The 23,525-nt window shown below is 44.3% G+C and overlaps 1 protein-coding gene across 16 annotated transcripts; it reads left to right on the forward strand.

Moving 5' to 3' along the window:
• The first annotated feature begins 1,357 nt into the window (after positions 1-1,357).
• Positions 1,358-21,635, forward strand: LOC127009714 (uncharacterized). 16 transcript variants are annotated; one of them, XM_050883071.1, is made up of 7 exons: positions 1,609-1,895; positions 2,706-2,877; positions 3,970-4,171; positions 4,699-4,882; positions 6,753-12,622; positions 12,699-18,896; positions 19,028-21,635. In XM_050883071.1, exons 2-5 carry the CDS (start codon positions 2,714-2,716, stop codon positions 7,115-7,117), a joined length of 915 nt encoding a protein of 304 aa, XP_050739028.1. In that variant the 5' UTR covers positions 1,609-1,895; positions 2,706-2,713; the 3' UTR covers positions 7,118-12,622; positions 12,699-18,896; positions 19,028-21,635. The 16 variants fall into 16 exon arrangements, with proteins under 16 accessions (XP_050739016.1, XP_050739028.1, XP_050739022.1 ...); XM_050883065.1 differs by having other exon boundaries at positions 6,753-12,313; positions 12,520-12,622; positions 12,699-21,635; XM_050883068.1 differs by having other exon boundaries at positions 6,753-12,210; positions 12,520-12,622; positions 12,699-21,635.
• The last annotated feature ends 1,890 nt before the right edge of the window (positions 21,636-23,525 follow it).

A 23,525-nucleotide genomic window follows, 5' to 3' on the forward strand; every position in this document is an offset into this window, starting at 1 on the left:
GCTTAGATAATTTTCTTCTAGAAATTCGATCATTCTATGTGACTCGCCTTCTGTACCTGACAGTGTCGCCCAGTCGATATGGGGAGGTTAAAGTCTCCTAATATCAGTGAGTCGCTGTTATTAAGTGACTGCCTTAAGACGCTGTACATTTCAAGGTCGTCATCGAGTGATTGCCTGGGGGTCTGTAGGTGACAGATATATTTAAGTTGACTTTGCAATGTTTACTCGCACGCACAAATGTTCAACGTTACTGTTTCCCGGTGTTTTGTCAGTGGGTTGCAAATAGCTTTTGACATAAAGGGCGACGCCACCGCCTCTACGGTTTACACGATCTTTGTTGAAGAGTCTGTAGCCATCTATGTTGTATTCGGAACTTAAATCAATATTTGTGGTGTCGATAAATGTTTCGGTTATAGCAATTATGTCAAAATTTTCTGTTAAAGCAAGACATCTCAGTTCATCAAATTTGTTTCTTAGGCTACGCGCATTGAAACTAAGGATTTTTAAGTTATCTAGAGGCTTAGTAATAGAGGTGGTGGTACTTGCGGGATCACGGTTTCGGGTTTGTTGCGATGCACGGCGTCTATTTACACGGGCGGGGTGGAGGGACGTGGCCGTGACTCGTTTTTTGTTCGGATGACACGCACTGCTTCGTTGAGGAGCCTTCCGAGTCTGGCTGCCCCGATGGGAGAAAGGTGCAATCCGTCCCTGTGAAAGAGCTCATTTTGTCCATAGAAATTGTCCCATGTGTTGAGGAATTCCACGTCAAGCTCCCTGCAAAGAGTCTGTAAGCGGTTGTTTAGGCTGAAGGCCTTACTGAAAAAGTCGCTCTCCGCCCTAGTCCGTGGTAGAACTCCTGAAATCAAAATGTTAGGGGATTTAGTCTTATACTGCTGGATGAGCCTGGATGAGCCTGGATGAGAGAGAGAGAGAGAGAGAGAGAGAGAGAGAGAGAGAGAGAGAGAGAGAGAGAGAGAGAGAAAGCTCTATAAGTGATAAAAATGAAGATAGAATGAAGGAATAATAAATACCCATCATTATAACACTATTTAATCTGAATTGATTAGCCTACCAAATGTACCTGAAATGGAATAGACAAATTCACACACGAGAGATCAATATAGGTAATAAAAATAGTTCTAATAAAAGGATATTAGTTATTCAGCATAACAGCACCAAATATCCTCCAATAATTAGCAAGGATAGCCGAGTTAAGGAAAATGTTTTAGCACCGTAGTCATTAGTAAACAGGAGAGCTGCCACTGACCGCTATATCAAGCTTTTAAAAATCACAATATCATGAACTTACCAGCCATAATAAACCTCAGTAATCATCCCTATGGAGTTTTATAATTAATATGAAGAGATTTAGGTGGTTACAGGCTAATAAAAAGTCTTAATAAAGAAGATTCCACCCCGCTCTTGTAGGTGTGGCCACGAGCCGGGCAGTAGCAGGATGACCGTCTAGCCTTCCTTGACCTCGCTCGCCCTCACCCGGTAATGACCTGACCTCACGCTGACCCCGCCTTCACCTTCCTGCCCTCCTTGACCCCTGGGGGCTGCCGTGGGCGCCGTGGCCGTGTCCTCGGGGCGGGGAGAGGCGGGGCGCCTCCGTGCCCTGATATTTACCCTTCATTATTACGTGCCCAGCCTGGGCCTGGCGGGGGGCGGCCCCCCACCCGGCACTGTGTGTGTGTCTCCCTCCCCCTGCCCACGGTGCTGACCCCGGGTGGGCGGGGCTGGTTAGCCTCCCCTGGGTCCTCCGCCCCCGCCCCGGGCGAGCGGCCGCACCAGACCCTGACCTGGGGAGGCTGACCCCCAGGCAGGAAAGCCCAGACCCTCCCCTACATAATGGTGGCTAGAGGGCGGCCAGCCGGTCAGCCACCTCTGGCAAAGTTATTACTTACATTATGGATTGTTTTTGTTCCTGTAGTGACTTACAGAAAACAGAAGGGGAGCAAAGCATCCCCATTATGGGGTCGCTGGGGACGACCCCCCCTGTTATGGGGGTAGAAGGGGGCGAACCCCCCGTTAGGTATATTGTTAGGTTACATTAGTTTAAATATATTGGGCATGCGGTGTGGGCCATGGGAAATGCCCAGCGTGGGATGGGACAGGGAGGGGGCGAGGTTGGTCCACCAGGCGGGCCGGGGCCATGGGTGGTGGGAGATATTTTTTTCTGGCAATCACTAAATGATTGATTTTTCAATGTCTGCGGTGCACCCGCTGCCGGGGCGGCAGCGGGTGCACCGCAGACATTGAAAAATCAATCATTTAGTGATTGCCAGAAAAAAATATCTCCATAATGAAAACCATTACATTGTGCCAAGAAATAAGCTCTCAGTGTCTCCATCAGGACAGTGCCTTTAGTGTTGGACAGATTAGGGTAGTAGTTAAGTATGGATTAGGATAATGTCTTCAGTTTTGTAATATTAGGATAATGTCTTCAGTTTTGTAATATTAGGATAATGTCTTCAGTTTTGTAATATTAGGATAATGTCTTCAGTTTTGTAATATTAGGATAATGTCTTCAGTTTTGTAATATTTGCATTAATTAGGATAGTTAACATTTCTTTCCTCTCCCTGACAACACCCATCACAGAGGACTGAGATGAAAGAGCGAAGATGCTGGTTAACTCTTGCATATGTGATTTGGATAGCATTGTCAGCATCCCTCTCTTACCTCCTCCTCTCCCCCCTGACAGCATGCACCATGGAGGACTGGGAGGAGTACTTTACCCAGAACCCAGCGCCGCGTGGCCACAATGATAACTGCACCCAGCTGGAGTCCTTCTGCCAGCACCATGTTGGACGCCACCCCATCGCCCTGGTCACCTCTGGAGGCACCACTGTACCCCTCGAGCGCAACACTGTCAGGTGGGTCAAAGGACATAACATAACATAACCTCAGGACCTTTAACCTATCCGCTGCGATTGTCATGGATTTTGACTTCACTGGTAGCCTGGTAACATACTCCCAGGTCTTTCTCTGCCTCTGTGGTGGATAGTGGAGTGTTTCCCATGTGGTATTGGTGTGCTGGATATCCCTTCACTGGTAGCCTGGTAACATATAGTCCCAGGTCTTTCTCTGCCTCTGTGGTGGATAGTGGAGTGTTTCCCATGTGGTATTGGTGTGCTGGATATCCCTTCACTGGTAGCCTGGTAACATATAGTCACAGGTCTTTCTCTGCCTTTGTGGTGCATAGTGGAGTGTTTCCTATGTGGTATTGGTATGCTGGATATCCCTTCACTGGTAGCCTGGTAACATATAGTCCCAGGTCTTTCTCTGCCTCTGAGGGGGATAGTGGAGTGTTTCCCATGTAGTATTGGTATGCTGGATATCCCTTCACTGGTAGCCTGGTAACATATAGTCCCAGGTCTTTATCTGCCTCTGTGGTGGATAGTGGAGTGTTTCCCATGTGGTATTGGTGTGCTGGATATCCCTTCACTGGTAGCCTGGTAACATATAGTCCCAGTCTCTTATCTCTGCTGCCTCTGTGGGTGAGTGTGTGTATGGTAGTATTGGTGTGCTGGATATCCCTTCACTGGTAGCCTGGTAACATATAGTCCCAGGTCTTTATCTGCCTCTGTGGTGGATAGTGGAGTGTTTCCCATGTGGTATTGGTGTGCTGGATATCCCCTCCCAAGGTGCAGGACTTTACATTTTCTTCATTGAATTGTAGCAGCCACTTTTGTTCCATTCCTGTAGCTTGGTGATGTCTTCTTGTAGGAAATCCGCAATCAAAGTGTTAAACTGTGAGGTGGGTGAAGGGAAGGAAGTAATCTGATCTTATCTAACCTAGCCTAACCTAACCTAACCTCTATCCTCTAGCTCCATCTATTTCGAACACTTCCAAGTCTTGTGTCACTGTTCCTCTCTCTCTCTCTCTCTAGACATATATCAGCAGCAGCCTCTCCTTGTCCTCGTCATCATCAGCAGGTCATGGCTAATCCTTGTTCCTCCCTCAGGTTTGTGGACAACTTCAGCGCCGGAACGCGCGGTGCAGCCTCCACGGAGTACTTCCTGGCCCAGGGCTATGCGGTGATCTTCATCCACCGTGACAAGTCTGTGATGCCCTACCTGCGCCACCTCAACCCCAGGTTCCTGCTGGAGGCCCTGCAGGAGGGGGCCGGTGGGGTGCTGCACCTCTCCCCGGCACACTCCAGCCAGGTGAACAATGCTAGCACCCCTGTCTCTTAAAGGAGGGGATCTATTAACCCGTCCGCTGCAATTGGCACGGATTTGACCTTCACTGGTAGGCTGGTAACATATAGTCCCAGGTCTTTCTCTGCCTCTGTGGTGGATAGTGGAGTGTTTCCCACGTGGTATTGGTATGCTGGATATCCCCTCCCAAGGCGCAGGACTTTACATATTTCTTCATTGAATTGTAGCAGCCACTCTTTCCTCCATTCCTGTAGCTTGGTGAGGTCTTCTTGTAGAAAATCTGCAGTCAAGGGGTTAAAACTATATCAATACACACACACACACACACACACACACACACATGCACACACACAGTAGTAGTAGTAGTAGTTTATTGACAAAAAATACATATTACAAATGCAAAAGAAAAGTAATTATGTATCTATTTTTTGTCCAGATTGAATACATGTCAAAAAAAAAACACACATACACACACACACACACCTTTAGCCCCATCCCTCCATTACCCACCTGACAGCTCCCCCCTTTGGCAGGTCCACCCTATCTGGCACGAGTACCAGCGCATCAAGACAGAGGGGCGGCTGCTGTGGCTGACCTTCACCTCCCTCAGCGACTACCTCTGGCTGCTGCGCGCTGCCACCGTCTGCCTCCAGCGCCGCGCCCCCAAGGCTCTGCTCTACCTGGCCGCTGCAGTATCAGATTTCTACATCCCTCAAGGTGGTGTGCTGCCCCCTCATGGGATGCTTATGATTGTTCTTTGTTTGTGTGGTTGTGGTGTGTGGGTGGGTGTGGGTTGGTATGGGTGGGTGTGTGGGTGGGTGTGGGTTGGTATGGGTGGGTGTGTGGGTGTATTTACCTAGAACTACTCCTGTTTGGTCCTGTCTCTGTCTATACATTTTCAATCCTTTCCTTCAATCACATTACACCACGTCTCATTCATCTATAATAAAAAAAAATAAGAAATCCTGAGCCTATTCCCAGTTCCAGACGTAGGATTTAACCCGGTAGCAGCGACGGGCCAAATTTGTGGCTTTACCGTGTAGCAGCGACAGGCCAAATTTGTGGCTTTACCGTGTAGCAGCGACGGGCCAAATTTGTGCCATGATATAAACCCCCCTAAAACAGATGATACATAAACTGATCACAAATGCTTTGATATATATTACGAAATGGTTTGTGTGAGTGATGATTTTTTCTCATTTTTCTCGCTTAGAGGGACCATTAAGGGGAGCGTCTGCCATGTTCTAAGATATTATCAGAGGATCACCATTTTCTCACAGGTGATGTACTAGTAGGAAATATCAATCATGTAGTTGGTTTTGGAAAAGAAAAAAAAAAAATTTATAAATTTTTTCAAAATTTTCAAATTTTGAAATTGAAAAAAAGCATATTTTAGTTTAGATATAAAAAAAAAAAAAACACCACCTGAAATAAGGCATAAAAAAAGTGTGTGATTCTTTCCTTTTTTTTTTTTTTTTTTTTTTTTTTTTTTTTTTTTTTTTTTAAATTTATATAAAAAAATTTTGATGTTTATCCAGATTCTGATCACTAGCATTTATAGCTATTTTTTTTTTTTTATCTTTCCAACGCTATCTGTATGTTTGTATCTGGTCATAAATAACTTAGAAATATCAAATAAATGCGCGTTCGTTTGTGTGAACGAAAAAAAATGAAAATAAATTTATTAAATCGGCCCATCGATTCTGCTCTCCGATGACAATGTATTGGTATGACAATGTATTAACAAAAAATAAAAAATGTAAAAAACTAAAAAAAAAAAAAACAATAAAAAAATTTGCAAATCATCATGATATATTCAATGTATTTCAGTATGGCATATTTACTAGAAGATAAGCTTTACACTCACCAGACCATTTATTTAAAAAAAAAAAAACTAACCGAATCACCATGTTTTACCCCATTGCAATTAGAGGGAGCATTAAGAAACATGATCCCTGCTGCTACCTGGTTAACACTACTAGTTGGCCTTGTTAATCACTCCCCCAACCCTTAACAGACGAAATCTCGGAGCACAATATCCAATCCGAATCCAGACCGCTGACTGATTCATCTTTTGCCCACCAACATCACCACCACCATCATCTTCACCCTTATCTTTCCAATGTTTACCACCAGCATCACTGCCTTCCCCTCTACACTGCATCTTCAGCCTCATCTTCCTGAACCTATTACATTTTCAAAGCCACAATTTAACACTACTTCTTGGTCATTCCTTCTCTTCCCTTTCTTTCTCTTCTTTTTCTTTTCTTTCCTTCCCTTTCTCTTCTGTTTCTGTTCTTTCCTTCCCTTCTCTTCCTTACCCACGCCTTGCTGTCTCTCCTTTCTTTCTCCTCTCTTCATTTTCCTTTCCTATTCCTTCCCTTCCCATCCCTTTCCTTCTCCTCTCTTCCTTCCCTACCCTTCCCTTTGCCTTTCCCACTCCTTACTTTCCCATCCCTTTCTTTCTCCTCTCTTCCTTCCCATCCCTTCCCTTTGCCTTTCCCACTCTTTACTTTCCCATCCCTTTCTTTCTCCTCTCTTCCTTCCCTTCCTGGTACTGTTAATCACTCCTCCCAACTCTCAACAGACGAAATCTCGGAGCACAAAATCCAGTCCGACTCGGGGCCGCTGACCGTTCAACTCCAGCTGGTGCCCAAGATGCTTCGTCCGCTGGTGTCAGTGTGGGGGCCGGAGCTGTACGTCGTGTCCTTCAAGCTCGAAACGGACGAGAAGAAGCTGATCGAGAAGGCGGCCGCTGCTCTGCGTAAATACAAGCATGATCTTGTAATCGGGAACCTGCTGCAGACGCGACGGGAGGAGGTGACGCTGGTGACGGAGCGCGAGAGCAGCCTCCTGCGCCTCACCGAACACCAGAAGGCCGAGCGCATTGAGATCGAGAAGCTCATCGTCGACGAAGTTTGCGGCCGACATCGAAACTTTATTAAATATTGAGCGTTGAGGCTACGTACGTAAGTGTGAGAGAGAGAGAGAGAGAGAGAGAGAGCATCGTAAGCCCGTATTCCTAAACATATCGGCAAATCAGTTCGCCTGTTCGAAAGGCCTCTCATACGTAGAAGTTTCCGGTGTTTTTCATGGGCTGTTTTGTGATTGTTTTGTGATAGTTTGACATGACCTCTGCATCAACTCCAAAGGGAAACTCACCACCACCACCCATGAGAACCCGGTCAATCTTCTCCGTCTGTGGCCTTGGGAAACAGCCGTGATGGAAGCCTGATATGTTTAAGAATGTAAGCTTAATTATTGAGTGTGTGGGTGTGAGAGAGAGAGAGAGAGAGAGAGAGGTCCTCGTTCGCTTGTTCGCTTACTCGCCACATGAGCACAAAAGATTAGGAATGCATCTTTTTTATATGGTTACTAAGATAGATTACCCTTAGCATTAGTCATTATCATTATTATCATTATTATTATTATCATTGTAGTTACCACGCTCAGCTCACAACAGACAGGAACAGTGTGGTGTGTGAGGGCGCTTGTGTGCTCTTAGAAGCTGTGGAGAAAGTGGGAATTCTAGAAAGGGGAAGGGAAGGAATGGGAATGAAAGAGAAGGGAAGGAGAGAGGAAGAGAGGAGAAGGAAAGGCAAGGAATGGGAAAGGAAAGATAAGGGAAGGGATGGAATGGGAATGGAAGGGAAGGAGAGGAGGAGAGGAGAAAGAAAGGAAAGAGAAGGGAAGGGAAGGAGTGGGTTTGAAAGAAAAGGAAGAGAGGAGAACGAAAGGGAAGGGAAGGAGAGAGGAAAAGAGGAGAAAGAAAGGGAAGGAAAGAAAAGGAAGAGAGGAGAACGAAAGGGAAGGGAAAGGAAGAGAAGGGTAGCGACATCACCCCGAGAAAACACCAGATTGGGCATGTGTGTTATTGTGGTATGACACGCAGGTCCCTCTTCCTCCCCTTCAGTATAAATATAACCACGCCCGGCCTCCACCTGCCAGGCATTCAATTCACACAAGAGTTGCTGGCCGTGGTGAAGTCCCGCACCGCTGCCCGTGACCTGTTACCCGTGCACGCGTCACCGGGGTAGTTGGGGACTTCATCCTCATGCAATGGTTTAGTCTATGCAAGTTTTCTCATTCACGTTCACTTCCATTCTTGTTTTGTTGCTTATTCATCCCTTCCTCGCCCTTCCCTGCGTGGTGTCCTTCCCTTCCCGTGGGTAGCGAGTGTCTGCTGTGGCTGAGTTTTCGTACTACACGCTCAGCACTTCCAAAGTCTATATTTATGGCTTCCCTCAGCAAGCTTTTAGGAAGAGTTTTCGCAGAAATCATAGTGTGCTATTCGTCTAAACAGTAGTCAGAGGGCTGAATGGATTTGTGTGAGATGAATGTACGCAAAATTTAATACCAATGTGAAGGATTTCCCTGGACAGCGGCGAGAGTTATGACCAGACAGATCTGATAATTATTGTGTCCACTCAGCCCTAAGGGAGTGTGCGTGCAGCCATGTTGACAAGAGAAAGCTGTGAATGACAATCACATAATGTTGGCGGGGAAGGAGGGAGGGCGTAGGAGCAGTATACGTAGGCTTATTATTACATTGTGCTAGCCAGAACCTAACTAGATGGACTCAGCTTAAGCTAGAACACAAACCGCCACCTGCAGGACTTTCCCTTCCCCGAGCACACAGGCCTGGTGGTGGTGCCGGTACGCCTTGGTTGGCGGCCAGGGCTCGGCACTCACCTTGTTTCATGTTTTACCCTTAGTTGTATGTCGTCCCAGCGCTGCGTTCACCTCACCCTCACACCCAAAGACGTTAAGAAAGCCTGCACACCCTGATGGTACTTTATAAGCCACTTAACGGTATCCCAGACTTAGGGAATCGCACTTAATATAGAAATCAGACCTATAAAGTATTAGCCAAAGAGAGTTTCTCATGCATTCTTCATCAGGAAACTTACTTCATTCATCATCAACTGACAACATGAGAGATTTGAAGCCAGTAAATGGTAGCAAGAATGGCATTACAGTAAACCCTCATTCTGATTGACAGACTGAGGGAAGAGTTGACAATCCAGCTGACCTTGTCTTATCCAATGTGGAGAGGTCACAAAGCAGGGTCATGTACGTTTGGTCATAGCCAGTGTTGAGGCTATAGCAGGGTACCTAACCTAACAGTGGGGCGGGGCCTGAAACCTCATCAATGGTAAACGGTAACCCTAAGCTAACCTAACCTAACATTAGAATTAGCGTCTTTACCTCATGTTGACTGAAACTCCACATGGCTGGCCGAGTCTTTGTACCACAGGGTGAGTCTTTGGGTCTGAGGGTGAGGGAGAACACAGCACCACGGGGGAGCGAACACTCGTATGACACAAGTCCATTAGTGTCCGGCTTCACGATCAGATACACATATTTTTTTAACGGAAGGAAATTTGTCTTTTTTTATTGAATACGAACAGTTACAAGTATAAGTTTTGAGCACAGTGAGGATAACAGTTTAATAATACACTATACTTGGTCTCTGTATCGTACCCTCGAGTATTTGAAGCTCGGTTGACGTCGCTTAAACATACATTGGGACAGACTTGATAATTGGTAGAGACGTCAACCACATTCCAAGCACGATTCAGGTTCACGGACTAGAATATGCCGCCAGTACTTACCATCGACAACAACAGCTGCCGGCAAATACTAAAGTCGGTCTTCTTAAACGTATCAGCTTTCGGTTCAGCCATTTCTGAAGCCTCTTTTGGAAGGTACAGGGATTTTCATGGACTGTTTTGCGAGCCTAGTGACAGTTGTACATGGCCTCTGCTCCTTGAATGGGAAAAATAACCCTTGAAAACCTGGTTAATCTTCTTTGAGGCCTCGGGAAACAGTCGTAATAGGAGCCCAAGATGCCTGTTTGAAAAGCCTCTTGTGGAAGGTACAGGGATTTTCATGGACTGTTTTGCGAGCCTAGTGACAGTTGTACATGGCCTCTGCTCCTTGAATGGGAAAAATAACCCTTGAAAACCCGGTTAGTCATCTCTGAGGCCTTGGGAAATAGTCGTAATAGGAGCCCAAGATGCCTGTTTGAAAAGCCTCTTGTGGAAGGTACAGGGATTTTCATGGACTGTTTTGTGAGGCTAGTGACAGTTGTACATGGCCTCTGCTCCTTGAATGGGAAAAATAACCCTTGAAAACCCGGTTAATCATCTTTGAGGCTTTGGGAAGTTGTCGAAATGGGAGCTCAAAACGCCTCTCTTGGAAGTTGCTGGGATTTTCATGGACTGTTATGCAAGGCTAGTAACAGTTCTACATAGCCTCTGCTCCTTAACCGGGAAACTCGCCCATGAGAACCCGGTTAATCTTCTCTGAGGCCTTGGGAAACGGTCGTGATGGGAGACTGTTACGTTTAAGAATACCGACCTATCTTTTTTCCGAGACATAGACCAAATTAACATCAGAAAAATCCTCATTTGCCTGTCTGTCCCTCTCAATGATTAACCTCTTTTTGTAGTTCCTCGTAATTTTAACTCCATACCCTTAAGTCCGTAGTTTATTTATTGCATGACGTTATGATTTTTGTACACACTCCTTGAAAAAGCAGCGTCTGTTAATTACCCGTAAGTAAGTAAGTAAGGTCAGATGTAATGTATATACACCTTTAGCGTTAAGACCCGTCGTGACCAAGATATCCTTTATTCCTCGTAGCTTCTTTTCCCACGATTCCTGCGCTTCGTACCGCGTGGCGTGCGTCCCTGGAGGGTGTGCAAGGCTCCAGAGATTTAGAGACAGATTCACAGTTCATTTCAGTGTCCCAGTATGTCCCCAAACAAAGCTATTATGGTTAACTGTTCTACCAAATACTAAAACGATTCCCTGTATAGCGTTTTCAAATTTCTTAGGGTGTGCGAGGCTGCGTTTCAACACCTTCCGAGACTCAGGGACAGATTCATAGTCCATTGCAGTGTCCCAGTATGTCCCCAAACAAAGCTATTATGGTTAACTGTTCTACCAAATACTAAAACAATTCCCTGTATAGCATTTTCAAATTTCTTAGGGTGTGCAAGGCTGCGTTTCAACACCCTCCGAGACTCAGGGACAGATTCACAGTCCATTACAGTGTCCCAGTATGTCCCCAAACAAAGCTATATTCATGGTTAACTGATCTACCAAATACTAAAACGATTCCCTGTATAGCGTTCTCAAATTTCTTAGGGTGTGCAAGGCTGCGTTTCAACACCTTCCGAGACTCAGGGACAGATTCATAGTCCATTGCAGTGTCCCAGTATGTCCCCAAACAAAGCTATATTCATGGTTAACTGTTCTACCAAATACTAAAACAATTCCCTGTATAGCATTCTCAAATTTCTTTGGGTGTGCGAGGCTGCGTTCCAACACCTTCCGAGACTCAGGGACAGATTCACAGTCCATTGCAGTGTCCCAGTATGTCCCCAAACAAAGCTATATTCATGGTTAACTGATCTACCAAATACTGAAGTGATTCCCTGTATAGCATTCTCAAATTTCTTAGGGTGTGCGAGGCTGCGTTCCAACACCTTCCGAGACTCAGGGACAGATTCATAGTCCATTGCAGTGTCCCAGTAAGCCCCTAAACCGCTATGTTCTTACGGTAAACTGTTCTACCAAATACTAAAGCGAGTCCCTGTACAGTGGTCTCAAATTTCTTAGCTCTTAATGAACATCAAACCCTATCTATATATACAAGAAACTTTCATCATCTTTAGCACTTGGATTCGAAGCTCACAAACCCGCTATGTCTAATCTATCCCTAAGTTAATCTGTACGGTCCTCACCAGAGCCATGAGGGAGTCTTGAATCACCTTCCCGGGCTTGCCTCCACCACCAGGGACGCACCAGCACACAACAACAAGCATCATGCAGTGTTATAACCATTTCCGGGGCTGTCCACTCCACTAGAATGTTAGCAATAGAAACACAGCCTGGCACCAGCGGGCAATAGAAGACTAAGGTTCCCTCGGGCGCCTGGTCCTGGGCACAGATTCTCAGACGTTTCAACACCTTTGTACATCTATTTAAAAAGGCTCTTGTGGAAGTAATAGGGATTTTCATGAGCCTGGTGGAAGGTTAGTAAGGCTTGTACACCTTGAACAAGAAAACCACTCATGATATCTTGTCTAACCTTCCCCATGATCTTCAAAAATAGCAGTTTCATGAGCCTGGTGGAAGGTTAGCAAGGCATGTACACCTTCAACAAGAAAACCACTCATGATATCTTGTCTAACCTTCCCCATGGTCTTCAAAAATAGCAGTTTCATGAGCCTGGTGGAAGGTTAGCAAGGCTTGTACACCTTCAACAAGAAAACCACTCATGATATCTTGTCTAACCTTCCCCATGGTCTTCAAAAATAGCAGTTTCATGAGCCTGGTGGAAGGTTAGTAAGGCTTGTACACCATGAATGAGAAAACCACTCATGATGTCTTGTCTTATCTTCTCCATGGTCTTCAAAAATAGCAGTTTCATGAGCCTGGTGGAAGGTTAAACCACTCATGATGTCTTGTCTTATCTTCTCCATGGTCTTCAAAAATAGCAGTTTCATGAGCCTGGTGGAAGGTTAGCAAGGCTTGTACACCTTCAACAAGAAAACCACTCATGATAACTTGTCTAACCTTCCCCATGGCCTTCAAAAATAGCAGTTTCATGAGCCTGGTGGAAGGTTAGTAAGGCTTGTACACCTTCAACAAGAAAACCACTCATGATAACTTGTCTAACCTTCCCCATGGTCTTCAAAAACAGCCATAACGAGAACCGGAAGTGTTTGAGAATGCAAGCCCTGGCATGCGTGCTGGTGCAGTCACGGCCATCTCGAGCAGTGGCGAGAAGCGGCCGTGATGCGACTCAGTGGGCGGGAAGAGCAGCATTAGATCCTCTCTCTGTCCTTCTTTGGGGTTTCATATAGTTAAGCTTTGTGGCGTCCTCACTCGATTAGCTCCTAGCGGTAACCCTTGTAGCAGCCAAAGCAGCAATAGTAGGCAGTGATAGTATGTGCTCAAATGGTGCCTTTTTTATGTTACCAGAAGGATATTTTAATGCACAAGCTTCGACTTTATTATTTACGCTGCCAACACTTTTATTAACTCATATATAGTTCTTCTGCTGCAGTCTGCTTCATGGAGCCACTCTGCAGCAGCGATGACTTCTTGGCCACCTTGATAATACATGTGATAATATACTATACATAAATCCTGCCTTAGATATTGGAGCGTTAAGTGTCAGTCAGTCAGTCAGGTTCAGCATGTGTGTGTGTGTGTGTGTGTGTGTGTGTGTGTGTGTCAGCGTGTCACAGCTTCTTCGTTCGGCATTCGGTTCATGTGTGAGGTCGACGGCGAGGGTTCATTCCAGTACGGGTCGCTCTCGCACTTTTGTTTGGGGGTTACGATGGCGTGTGTTTGTGGAAGATTCGGACATGTGTGTGTGTGTGTGGAGAAAATGATCCCTTCCACTTAATATAAACTAAACTAAACTAAATTTCTTACAGAGGTATTTTGGACTTCCAGTGATGTTTTATTTGTAAGAGCTGGATGTTTGTCTGGAGAAAATGATCCCTTGAACTAAACTAAACTAAATTCCTTGGCCAAAACACTTTACATAGGCGTTCAAAATTATGTGTTTTTTGGAAGATTCGGACGTGTGTGTGTGTGAAGAAAATTATCCCTTGAACTTAACGTAAACTTAACTAAACTAAATTCCTTGCCCAATACACTTTACATTGGAGTTTGGGAGGTTGAAATGATGTGTTTTTGGAAAGATTCGGACGTGTGTGTGTGTGTGTGTGTGGAGAAAAAAAAATCCCTTGAAACTTAACATAAACTAAACTAAATTCCTTGCCCAATACACTTTACATAGGAGTTTGGGAGGTTGAAATGATGTGTTTTTGGAAGATTGTGATGTGTGTGTGTGTGGAGAAACAACAATCACTGGTTCTTGCTCACATAATATTGACAATTATTGGGAATGTTTTTGGGATCATAATTCATTTTGTAAAGTCACTGTATATTTCCGTATCTCAAGAATCAAATCATTTTCTAAAGCCTCTGTATTTCCGTGTTTCAACAATCAAATCACAGCACAGTCTTGCTTACACGGTTGACAATAATTGGGAGTGTTTTGGCTTTATAATTCATTTTGTAAAGTCACTGTATATTTCCGTATCTCAAGAATCAAATCATTTTCTAAAGCCTCTGTATTTCCGTGTTTCAACAATCAAATCACAGCACAGTCTTGCTTACACGGTCGACAATAATTGGGAGTGTTTTGGCTTTGTAATTCATTTTGTAAAGTCACTGTATATTTCTGTATCTCAAGAATCAAATCATTTTCTAAATTCTCTGTATTTCCGTATTTCAACAATCAAATCACAGCACAGTCTTGCTTACACGGTCGACAATAATTGGGAGTGTTTTAGCTTTGTAATTCATTTTGTAAAGTCACTGTATATTTCCGTATCTCAAGAATCAAATCATTTTCTAAAGCCTATTTCTATTTCCGTATGTAAACAATCAAATCATAGCACAGTCTTGCTTACACGGTCGACAATAATTGGGAGTGTTTTCGTATCATAATCCATTTCCTATAACCTCTGTAGCCTATATTTTTAAACATATCGGTGCTTCAGTTCGCCTATTCAAAAAGCCTCTCATAGAAGTTGCTTGGGGATTTTCATGGACTGTTTCGTGATCCTAGAGATGCATAGTTTTACACGGCCTCTGAATATCACCCCCATGAAAAACCCGGCTAATCTTCTCTGTGGCCTTGAGAAATGGGCGTACTGGGAGCCTTGCCGATACGTGTTTAAGAGTACGTACCGCCGTGTATGTCAAGAATCAAATACGTGCACAGTCTAGCTTTCGTGGCCGATCGTAACAGCTAGGAGAGTATGCAACGGTTCTTCAGCTTCGAGAGTGTGTAGTAGAGAGCTTCCCAGACATTAGCGTTGTAGCAATGCAGGACACCTAACAATGTTTTAAGGTTAGTCTAGGTCCCCCTCCACAGCATGCCGACCCATCTAGTGTATTACGTGTTAGTACCACTGTTATTATTATTACTATTATTATTATTATTACTATTATTATTATTATTATTATTATTATTATTATTATTTACTCTGACAGTTGGATGAGTCTCAGATTGTGTCGAAGTCTTAGGTTAGAGTCCTACGGCATTCCAGTGGATGTGTCGTTAGTGGTGCCGGGGGAAGGTGTGTGTGTGTGTGCGTGTGCGTGGTGTCGTGTCTCGCCCTCCCTGTGTGCCCGAAGCAATCGTCTTTTTGGGTTTATTTATTTCGGTTGACCCTCAGTTTCGCACTTATTTATTTTATTTTTTTGTTTGTTTACCTTTTCTCATAGTAACACGTCCTGGAGGTGTCTTTGCACTCGCTAACAATATAAGAAAGAAAATGCCACACCAGTTCCATGTCAATAAATCCCTTTGAAATATTACCTCCATGAGCGCTCTTTGTTGTTGTTTTCCTAATATTGCACTCGAGTTAACTTCTCCATTCCCTTAAAAAAAATGTCCCACTAGTCCAAAATCATTAATCCCATTGAAATAATAACAACACCTTTCTTTATTATGTCTTTGGTACCTGTCCTGTGTTGAATAGAGGCTCCACCGTATTGGTCATATATTTCTGAAGATTAAGTATTTGGCCGTTCAGGTGCCCAGTCACTTAAGCCCCGACTCTAGACCATGACAACACAGTGACTCAAGGTACACGAGGTCTTGGGTGTGAAATGTTGATGTGAAAGGGTCGCACATGGTCGGAAAAAGGTCTAGAAACGATCGCCGGAAGCTGAGTCAGCACAGTGTGAGGGGGGAGGGGGGGGGTAAAGTCACTGGGTTGTCGTGGCCCAGCGTCGGCACAGTGTGAAGGGGCCTCTAGGGATGAGCTCCACCAGTGTATTTGATCAAGTTCCTTTCATATACTTAACATCATAAAATTAGCCTTTCCTTCAGTATTGACCGTGCAAAGTTCGATACTCCAGTGAAATCTGTTTTTTAACCTTTTCAGTCGAACAAACTCACTAATATTTTGTACAAGTCAGTCATACAGAAGCCTATTTATGTCAGGTTCTAAACTTACTGAACAAACTCCTTCATATTTTGTAGAGGTCAACCTTATGGAATTTTATTTATATGATGCAGGGTGTATTTTAAGGTCATGTTGAGGTCACTTACTCCCTGTTAAACTGCTGCTGTCATGAAGGTTATTCTGGTTTTCCTTTTTCTCCTTTTTTCTTCCAGTGAAATCTGTTTAGTAACCTTTTCAGTCAGAGTTTTGGTCATACGAGTGGAGCCTTACCCTTGTGTCATCCTCAGTTTGCAGATTTCATTATAATTCAGATGCAGACATTACCATCATTTTTTCTTGTATGTTCCCGTTGGTGCTTCAAGCCACAGGGAGGGAGGGAGCGAGCGCCGACCTGTCATTCAGTATATTTAAGTTTCACCTTGTTTGTACGCTTCCATTCTTCCTTCCACCCAGCATCCTCTGACCTCTGGGTGGACACGGTAATGATTCAAGCTTCATTCTTTTAAGCCCGTATTCTTAAACATATGGACGCTTCACATCACCCATTTGAAACGCCTCTCGTGGAAGTTGCTGGGATTTTCATGGACTGTTTTGTGATGCTAGTGATAGTTTTACACAGCCTCTGCACCTTGGACGGGAAAATCACCCAACCCCCACCTCCCCATGAAAACCCGGTTAACCTTCTCTGTGGCCTTCGGAAATAGGTCGGTATTATAAGACACTTTGGTTTCTCATATCAGCTGTTTCTTAAGGCCAAAGAGGGGGTCAGTCAGGTTCTAATGAGTGTTTCTTTAGGTTCACGGTACAGAGGAAGGGTCAAATTACCACCAGGGTCATAAAACTACTACTGGAAATGCCCACAACTCCTACGAAAGCCTTGTCAAGTATGTGTTCTTGGGCGGCGAAATGTCTTGTAATACGCCCAATAGTCGTTGTGGGAGCCAGATGTGTTTAAGACCACGGACCTCATTCCCAAGCCTTGAGGCACCCCCACTTCCTTGTTGACATAGAATGGAACCGAGACAATAGTGATCATACTCTAATGCACTCTAGAGGAACATGTATATATCTTCCATGGAGTGAGAGCGTGGCGTCATGTGCTGTTCTGTCAGTGGTGGGCGAGGGGTTGGCCTGACAGCCCCTCAGTTGGCCCTCTATGAATGCTAAATTGATGTCAGGACTTAGCGTACCAGTGCTGGCTGGGAGGGAGGAAGGGAGGTCAGCCGCACCCCTCGCCCAGTGACTGTGATGTGTTGGCTTGTCAGTATTAGTTGCATGGTGTATCAGTATTACTTGTGAATGTCTGGAGCTTTGGTTAGCGGAGCACTCTCGCCTGAAGGTCCTCCTCTCGGCCGCCCAGACCCAACCCAACCCCCCGGCAAGTGCCTCCTCGATGGGTCAAGATACATCAGGAATTTTAAAGACTAGTGTTGAGGTCACTTACTTCCTGTTCAGTTACCAATGTCGTGAAGGTTATCCCATTTAAATTACTTGGCTTGTGAATTTAGTCAAACTCACTAATATTTTGTACAAGTCAGTCATACAGAAGCCTATTTTTGTTAGGTTCTAAACTTACTGAACAAACTCATTCATATTTTGTAAAGGTCAACCCTATGGAATCTTATTTATATGATGCAGGGTGTGTTTTGGTCATGTTGAGGTCAGTTAATTTCTGTTCATCTACTGCCATCAGGAAGATTATCCCATCTAAATTACTCTTCTTAAACAGTCTCTTTGCACAAATGAGATGGTCATGACCTGCTAAGTGCAAAGAAAGCCAATGTTCAATATAATTAGTTGTCATTTTTGTGTCCTGGACGCCTCAGATACTCCATATAACATTATTTACAAATGCATTATAATATCCCTGCATTCTAAGAGTACCTCCAGGCTCGTAAAAGTACCCGTAGAAATCCCCAGAAAGCCTTGTCAAATGTGTGAGCTTGACCCCTGAAATTTAATGTGGTCCTGGACGCCTCAGTTACTCCATATAACATTATTTACGAAGGCATTATAATTCCCCTGCATTCTGAGAGTACCTCCAGGCTCGTAAAAGTACCCATAGAAATCCCCAGAAAGCCTAGTCAAATGTGTGAGCTTGGCCGCTGAAATTTAACGTGGTCCTGGATGCCTCAGTTACCCGATATTACCTTGTCATTATTTACCCCAAAGGAGGTGTAGGGTGAGGATGAGTCTGGGCGGGGTGAAAGGTGGTGTGGGAGTGCTCAGGGACGGGTGTGGCAGTGATCAAACCATGTGATAATTTTGTGGGTGATTATTACTTTATTTTTTTATTAAGAGACGTGGGTGTGATTTTCATGAGAGCAAGTCAGGTTTTTTATTTTTATCATCATTATTGTCGTAACTGTTATGATAAGCAGGATTTTATTACTTACTTATACCAGTGCATGTCTGTCTGTCTGTATGGAGAACAACAAAGGTTACCAAGAATTCAGTTCCTTGCCATTTTTTTAGGTACTTTAATAACTAACATTTTATTTTAGTGATGAAATACGTAACATTCATTAGTAGTCATAATTAAAAATTGTATGTGTGTATGGGTCAGGGGAACACACACACACACACTTGCAATTCCTTCTCATAATTAGGTAAACACACACACACACACACACACACACACACAATTCCTTCTCATAATTAGGTAAACACACACTCACTCACACACACACACACACTCATATTACGAAGTGCTTGATGAGGTTTTCGCCAAGTTACTTCCTCCTGTGTCAAGTCTTGCAGAAGAGAGTGGGACAAGAGTCACTTCACAGCCTCCATTGGTCAAGCTGGAACACACTCACTCACACACTCATATTACGAAGTGCTTGATGAGGTTTTTGCCGAGTTACTTCCTCCTGTGTCAAGTCTTGCAGAAGAGAGTGGGACAAGTCACTTAACAGCCCTCATTAGTCAAGCTGGAAGGCATTACTATATCTAGAGTTTGGGGGAAATTTTGCATCATTAAGTTTCATTCAGCACCAAAGTTCAGGTTCATTTCACTACTAATATCTTAACATCTTAGGCAGTGATAATTCAATGCTGTGATGGACCAAGAATAGCCCTGTTATATATGATCATTTGACTTGGGTATGTTAAGATTTCCGTTTCTTTTTTAGTGTTGATTTCCATTGCCGTTCGTAACACCCAACACCACATGTCTTATACCATAGTGTGTGTGCGCAATAGTTATTCCTGCCATCAACACCTCATCCATATCTTTTGTTTTGGGTGTAGAGAAAGTATTGGTGTGGATAACTGCTGATTGAAAAGGTCACATAATATCTAACCTTTTCCACCCTCAATTTATACCATACTGTGTGTGTAATAATTCCTACTGTCAACTCCTTCATATCTTTTGGTATAGAAAATATTTGTGTGGTGAATTGCTGATTGGGAAGGTCACATATTTAACCTTTTCTTTCCTGTTTATATCTTAGTTTGTGTAATAATTCCTAACATCAACAAATCACCCCAATCTTTTGTTTTGGTATAGAAAGTATTTGTGTGGTGAACAGCTGATTGGGAAGGTCACATATGTAACCTTTTCTTTCCTCTGTTTATATCTTAGTTTGTGTAATAATTCCTAACATCAACAACTCACCCCAATCTTTTGTTTTGTTTCTCATAACTTTTTGTGAATGGAAATGTGACCCAGACTAACCTTGACACCACACAAGAACACATGGGCATTAGTTAAGACTCATTTTATGCCCTAGAGAGCCTGTAACAACAGTCATATTGTATCTAGAAGCACTCCACCCTAACACTCTCTAACCACCTCCTCACAAGTTCTCATGAATGGAAATGTGACCCAGACTAACCTTGACATCACACACACATACATGGGCATTAGTTAAGACTCATTTTATGCCCTAGAGAGCCTGTAACAACTGTCATATTGTATCTAGAAGCACTCCACCCTAACACTCTCTAACCACCTCCTCCTCACAAGTTCTCATGAATGGAAATGTGACCCAGACTTACCTTGACATCTCACACACATACATGGGCATTAGTTAAGACTCATTTTATGCCCTAGAGAGCCTGTAACAACTGTCATAATGTATCTAGAAGCACTCCACCCTAATGCTCTTTTTTTTCCTCCTTCTCATAACATATCATGAATGGAAATTTGACCCAGACTTACCTTGACATCACACATACACTTGGGCATTAGTTGGACTTATTCTATGCCCTAGCGAGCTTGGAATAACTCATATTGTATCTAGAAATACTCCACCCTAAAGATCTTTTTTCCTTCCTTCTCAAAACTTCTCTTGCATGGAAATGTGACCAAGACTTGACATCACACACACACACACACATTCTCTGTATGAGTGTGGCATGAGGTTCCAGCCATACCCAAAGAACTGTCACCAGGGCTCCAAGCTCATTTAGGAAGGGTACTGGCTCACGATTGCAAGCCCAGCACGTGATCAGACCATGGTGCGTCAAACACACACAGCTTTGATGAAATTGCCTCTGTTAGTATTTTCTGTTGTATCATGGGTGAACTAGATGCTTCTCTGCTACTCAAAGAACTTAAACACAATCTCTCTTTCAAGGTGTTAAGTGAGGGTGTGGTGTGCATGAGTCCAATCCCAAACATTTCTTATCTTCCCTCAAACACAGTTATTTAAGTCCTCAGTAATGATACTTTGGTTTAGTGGAGGGAATTCAGTTTTAATTTGCTGTGAAACAAATGAGTTGAAATTCTCTCTTTATGTTCTTATGAGAACCACCTGAGCTGAACTCAAGTCTCAAAACAATATGACCTGTAATGTTTGCCTTGACTTAACATGTAAAACTTTTCGTATTACCTACAAACTTCTGAAGCATAGTTTTCACCAATCACTCCCCTGTAAACAAGCTTGAAGGGTCAGCAATCATGGCATTACCGAGATCTTGGGACATGAGAGGTTGCGGCTTGTTTCACAGTCTATCTGATCACCCGTTTCCAGCCTGTGTATGCCTCAAGCACTATAACAACACTACATACACTGCTAATTCTTCACGTTGCTACACCACAAGTCAGTCCCTGGTGGTGTGTGTGTGGGTGTGCGTGCAGTGTATCCCACAAGCTCTACATTCCAGTCTCAAACGCTTCATTTACCTCAGAACTGTTGACACCAGGCTCCCAATGGTACTGTGAATTACCTTTGATTCTGCACAACTCATTCTTGAGAGTAATGAACCATTTGATCATGTTTTTTTTAAGTATGTATGTCTGTGGTTTCCTTTGTAATAGTTGACACACACAGCTGACTGGCGCGTAGGGAATGAGTTCAGTCGCGTCGTGTTATTCAGCTTTCTCCTCGGGCTCGCCGTGGGCCCAGGAGGTTTGATTTTTTTTTCTAATCCCCAAACAACTCCCTTCAGTGTTGAAAATTACTGTCAGTTATTTTATATATATGCCATTGAGTAAAAATATAAAAATTTAAGATTTTTTTTTTGTCTACTAATGTAAAGCACACCTGTTCTACTAATCAGTGTATCTTTTCAGCATGGACAGTTTGAATTGCATACATTATGGTGTAGTGTGTGGTATATTGTATATGTATAACTGTATACTTATATTGTATGTGTGTAATTGTATATGTCAAGGTGTAGTGTGAGTTTGGGTTTGTGAGCAGTGTTCTCACACTGATGGGAGGAAGTCACTGCACTAAGGCTGCAATACAAACTGGCACTCCTGTCCCTCAAACTGAAGTGGCCAACACTTTGAGGGATGACACTCTGCATTATCCAGACCAGCCAGGGTGTTGCCTCCTCGGAGATTGTGCATCGCTGCCCACGGTTGGCAGTCACCCTAATCCCTGAGGATTGATTTGGGTGGGCCTGCAACCCCTCCCTCCCTATACAACACCCTCCCACCAGAGCTCCGTAGTAGTGGGTAACATGCTTGGCTCACAACCTAGAGGTCCTGGGTTCGATCTTCAGGCTGAGTGGAGACAGATGGATGGTCTCCTTAGACCCGTGCCCCTGTCCTCCCAGCAGTAAGTGGGTACTGGGTGCCAGGCAGGGGGTGTGTCCTGCCTCCCAGGATGGTGGTCTGGCCCCTGCAAAGGGTGCCGTTATCAAAGCCATGCCCGCAGTCCCCAATGTATGAGGAATGCGCCTCCACGGTGCAGTGGTTAGCATCCCTAAGTACGAATCTGTGGCCCTGGGCCTGTAGCCCACTCAGCTACTCATCCTTCCATTCAGGATGGTCAATAAATAGGGTCAGTCTGCCAAGAGGCACGCTGGGGTCTCCTGCAACTCTGTGATTCCTGCACTCTGAGACTGAGAGTGCTGTGAGGTGAGAGGGAGTATGTCCAACTTCTTTTCCATGAAGATGAGTAAGGCGGCTGCTTCCTTGCCTCCTCACTTTAAACACTTGTATAGTCATTGTGGAGCATCTGTTGGCAGTGCCAGGGTCACCAACTTTATTTTTGCCAGTAATGCAGTGATCCTTGCAGTCACTGGAGGTTCTGGTGACAGCTCGCTGCACTGCACAAGGAGGCAAAGCCCTTGGGACTTCAGATCTCTTGGGCCAAGACCATGGTGCAGGTGTTTAGAGGCTTGCTGGAGAAACAGTACAGTCTGTTCATGTGTGGCAAGGCCACCACACAGAGCAGCAACAGGTCACATTAAGAAGTTCCCTGCCAGATTGGCTTGGCCTGCAGTGTTACAGACTCGATCAGCAAGAGAATGTTGTGTTATTGATACGTGCACAGAAGGGCAAAGATTTAAACCTTCAAGTTGTTTGTGCTGTCAGTCTCACTCTATGGCTGAGACACTGAAGAGGTGAACTAATGCCTTCCATAATACAAGACTGCTGATTCACAGTCATTGCTGAAATGACTGTGTCAACTTGGCAAATACTCTGTGTGACTGAGTCAAGGTCATTGCCAGAACAGTCCAATAAACACCAACTACGGCTGTATGGGTGTGTAGAACACTGCCCTGGAGCCAAGCCTGCTCACTGGGCTGTATGCAAGAGACAGTCCTGTGTGGAGGAGGCCAAGGGGGTGCCCACAACACTCATGGCTTAAGTCAATGGGTGACCGACTTGGAATGAAAAGGACGCCTGCACAGAGGCCTGGCACCACAGACTAGTGAGAAACACACCCAGCCACACCCTCTCTCTGTCTTGGCTCAAAGAAAAATTAGATTAATTTACCACACACCTGCTCTCAACTCATTGTGTGTACTTTGAACCTCCCATCCATTTAAATCCTTGTCAAACAGTCATGAGTAAGGCAGGGAGAGGCTCCACAAGGGCCACAGCCCCAGGGTTCCCTTTGGCCTGATGCTGGAAAAAAGGACTTTTCTCCCAAGCAGATCAATTT

The sequence above is a fragment of the Eriocheir sinensis genome, chromosome 41 (assembly GCF_024679095.1).
Source record: "Eriocheir sinensis breed Jianghai 21 chromosome 41, ASM2467909v1, whole genome shotgun sequence".
Lineage (NCBI taxonomy): Eukaryota > Metazoa > Arthropoda > Malacostraca > Decapoda > Varunidae > Eriocheir > Eriocheir sinensis.

Bases quoted from the DNA above. Each gene is read 5' to 3' on its own strand.
- LOC127009714 (XM_050883059.1), top strand. From the start codon at position 2,714: ATGGAGGACTGGGAGGAGTACTTTACCCAGAACCCAGCGCCGCGTGGC. The intron at 4,172-4,698 runs GTGAACAATGCT...CCCCTTTGGCAG, and splicing joins CCCCGGCACACTCCAGCCAG to GTCCACCCTATCTGGCACGA. The intron at 4,883-6,752 runs GTGGTGTGCTGC...AACTCTCAACAG, and splicing joins AGATTTCTACATCCCTCAAG to ACGAAATCTCGGAGCACAAA.